This window comes from Heteronotia binoei, chromosome 14, assembly GCF_032191835.1.
Source record: "Heteronotia binoei isolate CCM8104 ecotype False Entrance Well chromosome 14, APGP_CSIRO_Hbin_v1, whole genome shotgun sequence".
Lineage (NCBI taxonomy): Eukaryota > Metazoa > Chordata > Lepidosauria > Squamata > Gekkonidae > Heteronotia > Heteronotia binoei.
In genome coordinates this window covers 7,955,818-7,968,588 of record NC_083236.1, presented here as the reverse complement: position 1 = coordinate 7,968,588, position 12,771 = coordinate 7,955,818, and the positions used below count along the sequence as shown (strand labels likewise).

General features: G+C 49.3%; 1 protein-coding gene across 1 annotated transcript in view; it reads right to left on the bottom strand.

Moving 5' to 3' along the window:
* The window catches only part of TENT4A (terminal nucleotidyltransferase 4A), a 47,793-nt gene extending 36,147 nt beyond the window's left edge, over positions 1-11,646 (bottom strand). Inside the window, exons 1-2 of the mRNA XM_060253972.1 lie at positions 11,628-11,646; positions 2,242-2,365 (exon numbers count right to left, since the gene is read on the bottom strand). Coding sequence (XP_060109955.1) covers positions 2,242-2,349 — 108 coding nt within the window. The 5' untranslated portion in view covers positions 2,350-2,365; positions 11,628-11,646. The remainder of the gene's footprint in view (positions 1-2,241; positions 2,366-11,627) is intronic.
* Positions 11,647-12,771: the final 1,125 nt, after the last annotated feature.

Below are 12,771 nucleotides of genomic sequence, written 5' to 3'. Positions count from 1 at the left end.
AGTTTGATCCAAACTAACTTTTGTCTTCCTTTGCTAGACAATCCCTTCCTCTCAAAAACACTGTGGCCAATCACCAGGAGTCATTTTGTAGAAAAAGAGGTGCTGGAGCTCATTTGCATAACTCATTTGCATATGCCACACCCCCTGACATCACCCAAAGTGTATCAGAAGGCAATGCCCACCCCAAAAATCTCCAGGTATTTCCCAACAACTCAGAGCTAACAAGCCTACCTGGAAAAAAATTGCTTCAGAAGCACAAAGAAAACAGTCAAGATGTTAAATGGTTTCAATATAACAAACATTTATTATAAAATCAACAACTCAGTGTGTAGATAGAGACAGGAATCTTATCGGCACACCTTTACTAATCAATATGCTTTCTGTGTGCTTGACTTCTTGGCCACCAGGCTCTGCTGCCAGGAGTGCTTTGACAAGGCAGAAGAACTTGGAAGCCTTCTCATTTTGGGGAAGTGCCATTTGCCATTGACTATGTACGTGAACTCTTGAAAAGCATTACCAAACCATTAAGTATGATCAAATATTATTTCTCCCGCAAGGTCCTATTGCCAGTGCTGCCCTCAGATGACAATATAAAAGGTTACTGGTGTTTGTGAAACGTCTGAGTGAGTTCCTGAAGCCAGGAGAAGCCACTGGTGCCTTCTCTTGGCAGGAGCTTCTGGAGGGAGGAGAACAGGGCCAGTGTGAAAAGTACAGAGGTCTGTCTCCTGGGACAGGAGAAGGGATGGGGATGGGGCCTGGATGCTGAGGGAAGCTTTGAAGGCCATAGTGAGGCGGAGCCTGGAGTGGATGAAGAAGGAACAGAACAAAGAATGTCCACTTGGGCAGGAAGGAGTGACAAGAACTGCCCTCAGCCACAGGAAATGGAAAATGGCTTGTAAGCAAGATGCAAATAAAGAACTGATGATTGTTCTTTGAGTGCTGGAAGTGTTTTTGGAAGGTGTTTATGTACTACCCCGGCACTGATCCTAGGTTGCAACTCCCTTCCCTCATCATGTGTTCTGTTTTTGCCAGGTTGAGCATCTTTTCCCTCACAAGAGAAGACTGAGGAAAAGTCGGATTTGAGCAGTTCTGCCCTCTCTTCATCACCTCTTACAATTTCACCTTCCTGTCCTTCCAAGGGGACTACCATATCCTTGCTCCTTTTCTTATTTAGAACACAAGAACTCTTTTTTGTTGTTTTACCATCTCTTGCTAGTCTCGGCTCATACTGAGATTTAGCTTTCCTAACTTTCTCTCTACAAGCAGTGGTCATTTGTTTATATTCATCTTTGGCTATAAGGCCCTCCTTCCACTTCCTAAACAAGTCTTTTTTCTTATCTCTCAAAGCTGGTTTCTTTAGGTTCCTCCCTTTTTTCCTTCTTATAGGAATCATCGTGATTGTGCCTTCAATATTTCACTTTTAAGAAACTCCCACCGCTCTTGAACTTCCTTCTCCTGAAGTATTTCTACCCAGCAAAAATGTGTCAAAATTTGCTTTCCTGAAGCCCAACCAATATGTCTGATTACATACAACTTTTCCCTTCCCCAGGACTGTAAACTGCAAAATTATATGGTCACTACTACCCTGGGTGCCCACTACTTTCACCTTCTCTTCTCTTTAGCGCCTTCATTTTTGCCAGAATGGAGGACGACAGGAGAGTGCTGCATTTCACTAGGTGAAGAGAACAGCCTGCTACGGCTGCAGTCCCTGGGCTCTATATAGTCACCTTCCCTGAGGCTTACAGCAAGGAGACCCCAAGGCAACCATAAGAGCTGCTGCTTTCCATACTGCTCTGCTTTTGTGCTGTAAATAAAGTTTTAAGACAAGGAACTTAAACCTGCTTTATAAATCACTGGCATGTTTTTATGGCCGTCATCAATTTTATGTAATTGCTTGGGTGGGGGGGATTCTTTATTCCACTCTGCATTGTGGTCTAGGCCAGCAGGCATGGAAGGAGCTATACAGTCACATTATGGGTGTATGTGTGAGTGTTCGTGTGCACGCTAATAGAGAACAGAGCAAAGGAGAGGGCCGTAACTAGGCAGAGGCCATGGGGGCAGCGCCTCCTCCTAAATCTGTCAGCTGCACCCTCTCCTGGCCCCCTGACCTGCCTCTCCTTTTGTTTATGCTTCCTTAACTAAATTAGCAGGGGGGAAAATCCTCCAGAAAAAAATCCTAGATACCTGCCTGGGAAAGGATGAACGTGATTCAATAAAAAATCTGATGAAAGATGTACTCACATCAGCTGTTGGCCAGAGGTCTTTGATAACAGTTTCTATTCTTTTCACTACCTCTCTTCTCATAACTTCTTCTTCAGGACGCGGGGACATGAAGTCATAAAAGTCCATGATTTCTTCATGAAGCCTGTTGTAGGGAAATACAGATGTCAGCATCACTTGAAAGCCCACCGAAAGAATTTGTAGTGTATTTTATAGACAGATGGACATAAATTGGATATGAATCAGCTTTTTCTCATGAAGGCCAACATTCAAGCCACTAGAATGCGGCAAAGTTTTTGTCTTCGAACACCTGCTTTGTGGAAGAACGGGGTTGCAAATTATTTCACAGCTACAGAAGCCAGGATTTCTTCTATGGACCTTGCCACAGGATGATAAATTTCCATTCAGCCTGATTTACGTGACTGACACTTTAAAAAAAATGATCAGAGATATGAATATCATCTTGTATGAAAGTCTTGTACGACTTTCCAGTGCCTGCCCCACACAAAAAAGAGCTGTGAGCAACAAAAAAATGTATGAAAACATGGAAATTGCCTTCCAGTAAATGCACACATTGCTCTACCAGCAGCCCCTCTCCAAGGCCTCAAGGCCCCTCACAGCAGCACCATCACTGAGATACAAAGGACTGGAATGGGACTTTCTGCCACCTGCAAAGCACTATAAGCGGGGGTGCTGAACTCATGAAGGCCAGATCTGACATAAATGAGACCTTGTCAGGCTGGGCCATGTCAACCAGGCCATGTGTGTACCTATATAAGATTAGGTAGCGGAAATATAAACTTTATAAAGGACACGACAAACACAATTAAAAAAAACCCACTAAAAACTTAAAACATGCTTAAAACATTAACACCCGTTGATCTTAAATGTCTTTTCTTTGTATTTCTCCCATGGGACCTAGGGAACTGGGCAAAGGAAGCTCTAGTTCTTTCCTTCCTTCCCCAGGGGATGAGGAGGGGGAGGAGCCTGAGCCAATAGGAAGAGAGGCTTGGCTCAGTAGCTCTGCTGTGTGATTGAGAGAGCCTGGCAAAGCAAGCTATCCCTCCTCCCCTTCTCCCCAAGGGAGGAGCCTCAGCCAATGGAGAAAATAGAGATTTTGCTCTGTAGTTCCTGTGCGATTGAGCAAGCCTTGCAAAGCAAGCTGTTATGTAGAAGCAAGACAGAGGGAGAAGGAAGCAAATGACAGCCAGTTGCTCAGGGGTCTGATAGAAGCCCTCCGGTGGCCTGATTAAGCCCCCAGGCCGCATGTTTGACAACCCTGCACTATAGATTGGAGCAGAAGATACACTTGGACAAACAAAAGCACAACCACTGCTTTTCTTTGGGATCTGCAATTTTTGTAGATTTCCCACTATAATTGGGGCCCACAATTAAACATCCTTTGTGGTTCTCCAGATTCAATGCAACATGCTTTACTTAACCCCAAAAGTCAGGAAGGGATTTAAAAAAAAACAGAATACTCAATATTTAGGCATGAAGGCAGAGGATTCTGCAGCATCTTAACAACAAATGGATTTATTGGAGCAACTACCTTTGAAAGCAAAATGGCAGGTATCCTTTCAAGTGAATCTCTGAAAAGTGCAGGATTCCGCCCTCAAGCTTTTTCTTCTGGTCTTTGCATGCATTATATGGCAGATTAAATCCAAGTTTGTCAACAAGTGTACCATGTACAGGGAGCTGCTGCCTATCACATTTTCTTAACAAGTATACTTGTATGGTACTAGACTCCTACTTTGTTATTTTGGCATAGATTCTGACGTGGTACTATTTCGCCTGTTTAATCACTGCCCACCAGCAATATGTCACTCTGCTCACTGTACGCCATTTCATTGTCTGATGAAGTGTGCATGCACACGATTGCTTACATTCTGAATAAAACTTTGTTGATCTTAAAGGTGATACTAGACTTCTACTTTGTTCTACACATTTGCTATATTCAGGTTTCACATTTTAAATGTCCACTTAGACAACAGCACTTAACATTTATATAGCACACTAGTATTCACTACACTTAACAGATCTATTGCTGTAACAGAAGATCAGAATTATCCTCTCCATACTCCTCCAGACTGCAGGATGGGTCCAGAAAGAACAATTTGCCTAAGGCCACTTAGTGAGTTCAGAGGCTAAACTAAAGCACAAGACTTCCTGATTTGTAACTCAAACTCAGCCATTATGCTACAGAGCGACTGAAGTACTACATTCAATACACATGCGCACAAGGCGGCTCTTCTAGACCACAGAGACCAGTTAGCCAAACATCTGTTCTAGGTAACTTGATGGAAACCAACATTACTCCTCCATTTAATAAGGAAAGATTTTCCTCTGCAAAAGCCATGTGGATTCTTCCTCAGTGGAAATGTCTTCCTATTGAAACATGTGTTCCACCTTTCCAACCCTAAAGACATTACATTTGCCAAAGCTAACAGGCAAATACAATAAAGGCAACAATTATACTGTTGTTACAGTATTGTTTTATTTTGTGTTTTAATGGGGAGTAGTTTAAAAGGTAAGCCTCTAGAGGAAGAAAGACGGAGGCGGGACAAATGCTTGGAGTTTGTTATGCCTGCATATATCTGAGGGGTCAGAGTTTGGAGAGTTTGTTCACAGGATCTGTGAGAGGGGAGAAGAGAGAGTGATGTGCTGTGGAGTGTGAGAGAAATCTGTGTCCTTTGTGGAAGTTGTTAGTCTAAGTTGCAAGTGAGGGAAATCAGCCTTTGTGACTAGGTCTATTTAAAGAACTTCAGAGAGAAAGAAGAACTGTACCTATCCAAAACCAGTGCTCTTATGAACTACACAAAAACTCTTAGTGTTGTACTTCTAAATAAACTATTTATGTTGAAGTGGAAACTGTTGTTTTATTGAGAGTAAATACCTCAGAACCATCCCCTCATGCACTGACTATTCTGCCATTCTACCACTTATAACTTAAGTCATCCTGTTCTCTGGTAGTCAGTGTAACCTCCTGATCCAGTTCTCCAATGGAGAATGGATCAATTTTTGAATGAGTGCACTAGAGCTAAAGTAGAAGCCGTGCTGGTTGAGCCCACGTGACCCTCTTAAAAATAATAAAAGATCCCTTCTCCTGTTCTCTAAGACAAAATCTTTTGGTGCCAATGGAGTTAAGTAGGAAATGCTAAGGAAAAAAAGGAGACATCCAACACATGTCACCTCAGAAAAGTACAGAGAGGTGTCATTGCAAGTGTTACATACAAGGAAAGAAGCAAAATGTTACAGGAGAGCATAACCGTTTCGGAAGATGATGGTTGGGGGAGGGGGAGAAGTATGCTAGACGTTTATAGAATTATTTACTGTGTGGAAAAGGTAGAAGAAGAAGAAGAAGAAGATATTGGATTTATATCCCGCCCTCCACTTCGAAGAGTCTCAGAGCGGCTCACAATCTCCTTTCCCTTCCTCCCCCACAACAGACACCCTGTGAGGTAGATGAAGATATTGGATTTATATCCCGCCCTCCACTCCGTAGAGTCTCAGAGCGGCTCACAATCTCCTTTACCTCCCCCCCCCCCCACAACAGACACCCTGTGAGGTAGATGAAGATATTGGATTTATATCCCGCCCTCCACTCCGAAGAGTCTCAGAGCGGCTCACAATCTCCTTTCCCTTCCTCCCCCACAACAGACACCCCGTGAGGTAGATGAAGATATTGGATTTAGATCCCGCCCTCCACTCCGAAGAGTCTCAGAGCTGCTCACAATCTCCTTTACCTTCCCCCCCCCACACACAACAGACACCCTGTGAGGTAGATGAAGATATTGGATTTATATCCCGCCCTCCACTCCGAAGAGTCTCAGAGCGGCTCACAATCTCCTTTACCTTCCTCCCCCACAACAGACACCCTGTGAGGTGGGTGGGGCTGGAGAGGGCTCTCCCAGCAGCTGCCCTTTCAAGGACAGAGTCTCAGAGCGGCCTACAATCTCCTTTACCTTCCTCCCCCACAACAGACACCCTGTGAGGTAGATGAAGATATTGGATTTATATCCTGCCCTCCGCTCCGAAGAGTCTCAGAGCGGCTCACAATCTCCTTTACCTTCCTCCCCCACAACAGACACCCTGTGAGGTAGATGAAGATATTGGATTTATATCCTGCCCTCCACTCCAAAGAGTCTCAGAGCGGCTCACAATCTCCTTTCCCTTCCTCCCCCACAACAGACACCCTGTGAGGTGGGTGGGGCTGGAGAGGGCTCTCACAGCAGCTGCCCTTTCAAGGACAACCTCTGCCAGAGCTATGGCTGACCCAAGGCCATTCCAGCAGGTGCAAGCGGAGGAGTGGGGAATCAAACCCGGTTCTCCCAGATAAGAGTCCGCACACTTAACCACTACACCAAACTGGCTCTCCTCAGATCTTCTTCATTGTTCCTGTTCAGTCCCACACTTGGGCTCGAAGCCCTGGCTCGAATCCAACCTCGGAGAACTCCAATAGGGTCAGCATTTTTTTGGCGAGCCTTTTCCTCCGCTCTGGGGAGCAGGCAACTACTGAGCATGCCCAGAGCTGAGAAGAAAGCCCCACTCTGCACAGTTTCTTCTTTACTGCCACCCTGAACGGACTTTGTTGCGCTTTCTCCACTTTTTTACCTCAGCATTTCTACCTCATATCTTCAGAAACCTCCTCAGATTTGCTTTCTAATCTAAAAAAAAAACTTTTAAAAGATGCTTGAAGCATAGGGCCAAGTTGCCCTGCTCTTACTGCCCAACTTGTTGGGGGAACTTGCTGACTCTGGCTTTGGTGTAGTGCCAATGGAGGCCCAGACTGTTCCTGTGAATGCCTGGAAATGAACCACCATATAGCCTTACCAGGCTCAGTGGAAGCATTTTTTTCCATCCATGTTGTACACCATCACTTGATCCCGGACTCTGTGTCCCCTTTTCATATCCTGCCTTATCTGGTTTACCTTACTGAATCTGAATTAAGTTATTTTTCACAAACCCTCTGTTTTTCTGCCATTTCTGTTATGGCACAGTCACTGGTATGATTCTCTTCTTTCACTGGATATTTAGATCCTCTAAGTGAGAGGCATGCTATGACTGCATTTACCTCTCAAGCCTCTAATCCCATTATAGTTTTTCCCACGTAATTCCTAAGTGGATGGCGGGCCCCTTTGAACTTTGGGAACCATACCCCTTTTCGTTTCACGAGAAACAGCTTTACTTCTCGTGTTTATGTCCATGAGGCGGACAAGTAACATCTGTGCAATTCATTTGGATTCACTTTATTCTTTCTTGGAGCAAAGGTCGTCCTTCAGCTAGATTTTCCACTCTCTTCATTAACTACATTCATTGGTGACCTACAGTTACTCTCCTTGGGGTTACAAACTGGGTGATATGACTATTGCATTCTGTTACATGCTCACAAAGGAGCCCTAACCTGAGTTGTTTGAGTCCTACCACATCTTTTTGTCCTTGACAGGGTGTCCCCGGAGGACATTGGCATGGCTGTAATCTGTTCTTCTTACTGCACATTTATATTACATTCTTGATGTCCAGACTTAGGGAGTTGAGTCTTTGACCACTTGATACTGAAGTCATGTCGAGGTTGTTTGGTGTTGTTTTTCATAATATGCCAGCACTCTCGATCTGAATATTTCAGCTTGCTAATCACCCAAGCGTGGGACTGTACAGGGACAACAAAGAACTGATGATCTTCGAGTGGTCACCTGTGCAGTCACACACGACCCGTCCAGCCTTCCCCACTGCTGGCATCTCCATCTACTTGCTTGCTGATGGCCTTGCTAGCGGAGGCTGGAAGAAACTGAGTGGGGATGGGGCTTTCTCCTCAGCTCTGGGCATGCTCAGTAGCTGCCTGTTCCCCAGAGCGGAGGAAAAGGCCAGCCAAAAAAACGCTGACGCTAGCTATTGGGAGTTCTCCGAGGTTGGATTCCAGCCAGGGCTCAGGACCCAAGTGTGTTACTGCACAGGTGACCACTCAAAGATCATCAGTTACAGGTAAGCAATCTGTTTTGTTCTCCCTCTCTCATATTACTAGAACTTAAGAGGCATCTGATCAACTTGATTCAAAACATACAAAAAACTATTATTTAAACTTGTGGAATTTACTGCTAAGTACATAGTGATGGCAAGCAACTTGGCTGTAACAAGAGATTAGGCAAATTCATAAGACAGATCAAGATGGGTATGCATGTTAGTTTGTCTGTAGCATTAGAAAAGAGCAAGACTCCAGTAACAATTTAAAGAAGTGAGCCCTAACCCACGAAAGTTCATACCATGCCACAAATGTTGCTAGTCTCTTTGGTGCTACTGGATTCCTGCTCATAGAAGATAAATCCAGAATGACCAGATGCAACCTCTACATCTGGAAACAGCAGCTCTTTGAATACCAGTGCTCAAGAGAGCCACCTTGCTTTGCTGTGGGCCTTCCAGGGCATCTAAGCAGTCACAGGAGGATTCTGGACTGGATAAATGACTGGCCTGACCCAACAGAGGCCTCCCCACTTTCTTCTGAAATCCCACAGCCCCAAAGAAAACCCCAGTGATTTTCCTTGAAGCCTCTTATACTGAACAAGGCCATTGATCCACCAAGGCCAGCACCGTACACTGAAAAGAGTGACATGCATAAAAAGTCTTCTATCCAAAGGCAGGCAGCTTACAAAAACTCCGAACACAAAGAGAGGAAGAAGACAACCATTTATTTTCTATCTTGCCCGTACTAGGGAGCTTGAGGCATGGCTCTTCTTCCTTCTTCCTTGTCCTCGCAGCAACCCTCCAAGATAGGTTAGGCTGCCATTTATGGAACACTTTTGCTATCAACTCAATCAAGGGACCTCAGGTATGGTTCTCACCACCCCCAGCTGCCTTTCACCTTGCCTGATAAGGACCATCATTGCAGGGGTGCCTAGAGGGATGCCATAAGAAGAAGATATTGGATTTATATCCCACCCTCCACTCTGAATCTCAGAGCGGCTCACAATCTCCTTTCCCTTCCTCCCCCACAACAAACACCCTGTGAGGTGGGTGGGGATAAGAGGACTCTCACAGCAGCTGCCCGTTCAAGGACAACCTCTGCCAGAGCTAAGGCTGACCCAAGGCCATTCCAGCAGCTGCAAGTGGAGGAGTGTGGAATCAAACCCGGTTCTCCCAGATAAGAGAGCCATGGCTGATCCAAGGCTATTCCAGCAGGTGCAAGTGGAGGAGTGTGGAATCAAACCCGGTTCTCCCAGATAAGAGAGCCATGGCTGCCCCAAGGCCATTCCAGCAGCTGCAAGTGGAGGAGTGGGGAATCCAACCCGGTTCTCCCAGATAAGAGAGCCATGGCTACCCCAAGGCCATTCCAGCAGCTGCAAGTGAAGGAGTGGGGAATCAAACCAGGTTCTCCCAGATAAGAGACCTCTGGCTGATGCAAGGCCACTCCAGCAGGTGCAAGTAGAGGAGTGGGGAATCAAACCCAGTTCTCCCAGATAAGAGAGCTCTGGCTGCCCCAAGGCCATTCCAGCAGCTGCAAGTGGAGGAGTGGGGAATCAAACCTGGTTCTCCCAGATAAGAGAGCCATGGCTGCCCCAAGGCCATTCCAGCAGCTGCAAGTGGAGGAGTGGGGAATCAAACCCGGTTCTCCCAGATAAGAGACCTCTGGCTGATCCAAGACCATTCCAGCAGGTGCAAGTGGAGGAGTGGGGAATCAAACCCGGTTCTCCCAGATAAGAGAGCCATGGCTGCCCCAAGGCCATTCCAGCAGCTGCAAGTGGAGGAGTGGGGAATCAAACCCGGTTCTCCCAGATAAGAGAGCTGTGGCTGACCCAAGGCCATTCCAGCAGGTGCAAGTGGAGGAGTGGGGAATCAAACCGGGTTCTCCCAGATAAGAGACCTCTGGCTGATCCAAGACCATTCCAGCAGGTGCAAGTGGAGGAGTGGGGAATCAAACCCGGTTCTCCAAGATAAGAGAGCTCTGGCTGCCCCAAGGCCATTCCAGCAGCTGCAAGTGGAGGAGTGGGGAATCAAACCCGGTTCTCCCAGATAAGAGACCTCTGGCTGATCCAAGGCCATTCCAGCAGGTGCAAGTGGAGGAGTGGGGAATCAAACCGGGTTCTCCCAGATAAGAGACCTCTGGCTGATCCAAGACCATTCCAGCAGGTGCAAGTGGAGGAGTGGGGAATCAAACCCGGTTCTCCCAGATAAGAGAGCCATGGCTGCCCCAAGGCCATTCCAGCAGCTGCAAGTAGAGGAGTGGGGAATCAAACCCGGTTCTCCCAGATAAGAGACCTCTGGCTGATCCAAGACCATTCCAGCAGGTGCAAGTGGAGGAGTGGGGAATCAAACCCGGTTCTCCCAGATAAGAGAGCCATGGCTGCCCCAAGGCCATTCCAGCAGCTGCAAGTAGAGGAGTGGGGAATCAAACCCGGTTCTCCCAGATAAGAGACCTCTGGCTGATCCAAGGCCATTCCAGCAGCTGCAAGTGGAGGAGTGGGTAATCAAACTGGGTTCTCCCAGATAAGAGAGCTCTGGCTGACCCAAGACCATTCCAGCAGGTGCAAGTGGAGGAGTGGGGAATCAAACCCGGTTCTCCCAGATAAGAGAGCCATGGCTGCCCCAAGGCCATTCCAGCAGCTGCAAGTGGAGGAGTGGGGAATCAAACCCAGTTCTCCCAGATAAGAGAGCTCTGGCTGACCCAAGGCCATTCCAGCAGCTGCAAGTGGAGGAGTGGGGAATCAAACCTGGTTCTCCCAGATAAGAGACCTCTGGCTGACCCAAGGCCATTCCAGCAGGTGCAAGTGGAGGAGTGGGGAATCAAACCCGGTTCTCCCAGATAAGAGACCTCTGGCTGATCCAAGGCCATTCCAGCAGGTGCAAGTGGAGGAGTGGGGAATCAAACCCGGTTCTCCCAGATAAGAGACCTCTGGCTGCCCAAAGGCCATTCCAGCAGGTGCAAGTGGAGGAGTGTGGAATCAAACCCGGTTCTCCCAGATAAGAGAGCTGTGGCTGACCCAAGGCCATTCCAGCAGGTGCAAGTGGAGGAGTGTGGAATCAAACCCGGTTCTCCAAGATAAGAGAGCTGTGGCTGACCCAAGGCCATTCCAGCAGCTGCAAGTGGAGGAGTGGGGAATCAAACCCGGTTCTCCCAGATAAGAGAGCCATGGCTGACCCAAGGCCATTCCAAGCAGGTGCAAGTGGAGGAGTGGGGACTCAAACCCGGTTCTCCCAGATAAGCCTCTGCAGACTTCAGCACTGGGGGGGGGGGGGGGGGGGGGGGGCGGGCAACTGTAGCTGGCCAGATGTTTTTTGCCTACAACTCCCATCAGCCCCAGCCAGCATGGGCAATGGCAAAAAACCTCTGGAGAGCTCCTGTTGGCCACGGCGGCTCTGGTGGGAGCAGCGAGGCTTCTGCAGGCTTCAGCTGGCGGGCAGGGGGCCGCACTCACCCCTGGATGCCCGGCGGGTAGGGCCTGCTCCTCCAGGGGGAGCCGGGCGGCAGCGGCAGGGAGTTCACGCCGTAGGTGCTGGCCTTGTTCTCGCGTTTCCTGCGGCCCGGGTGGTAGTGCTGCGGGGGCTGGCCGGCCGAGGGCGACTGGGGCGGCGGCGAGGCGGGCTGCGGCGAGGCGGAGAAGGAGGAGGCCGGCTCCGAGCGAGGCGCGGCGGGGCTGAAGCGGCAGCGGGAGTAGCCGGGCGGCGAGGGCGGCGGGCAGGGCGAGGGGCTGGGGCCGCCGCCTCTTCCGCCTCCTCCGCCGCCTCCCCCTCCGGCGGCGGCCCGGCCTTGGGACGTCTCCCAGATCTGCATCCAGAGCGCGTTGGCCGGGCCCTTCTGCTCCGGCTGGATCCAGGCCACGCGGGGATCCATCCATCCAGCCAGCCGGCCTGTCAGCGGCGCGCGGGGGGGGGCGGGGCGGGGCGGAGGAGGGGCGACCGCGCCTGCGCCTTCCGAGGGGAGCCTCGCCGCAAACCGCGGCTGCGTCCTCGAGACCGCACGACGCGATGAAAGCCTCGTCCTGGAGAGGGCGGCTGCCCTGCAGGGAGCTGGCGGAGGAAGGGTCAGTGTGGAGGCGAGTAGGGGTGCCAAGTCCAACTTTGGGGGTGGAGCCAGGAGACTTTGGGGGTGGAGCCAGGAGACTTTGGGGGTGGAGCCAAGATCAAGGCTGCGTCTGGGGCAGGAAATCCCTGCAGGGAGCTGGCGAAGGAGGGGTCAGTGTGGAGGCGAGGTAGTGTTGCCAAGTCCAACTCAAGAAATAGCTGGGGACTTTGGGGGTGGAGCCAGGAGACCTTGGGGGTGGAGCCAGGAGACCTTGGGGTGGAGCCAGGAGACTTTGGGGGTGGAGCCAAGATCAAGGCTACGTCTGGGGCAGGAAATCCCTGCAGGGAGCTGGCGAAGGAGGGGTCAGTGTGGAGGCGAGGTAGGGTTGCCAAGTCCAACTCAAGAAAGAGCTGGGGACTTTGGGGGTGGAGCCAGGAGACTTTGGGGGTGGAGCCAAGATCAAGGCTGTGTCTGGGGCAGGAAATCTCTGCAGGGAGCTGGCGAAGGAGGGGTCAGTGTGCATGCGAGGTAGGGTTGCCAAGTCCAACTCAAGAAAG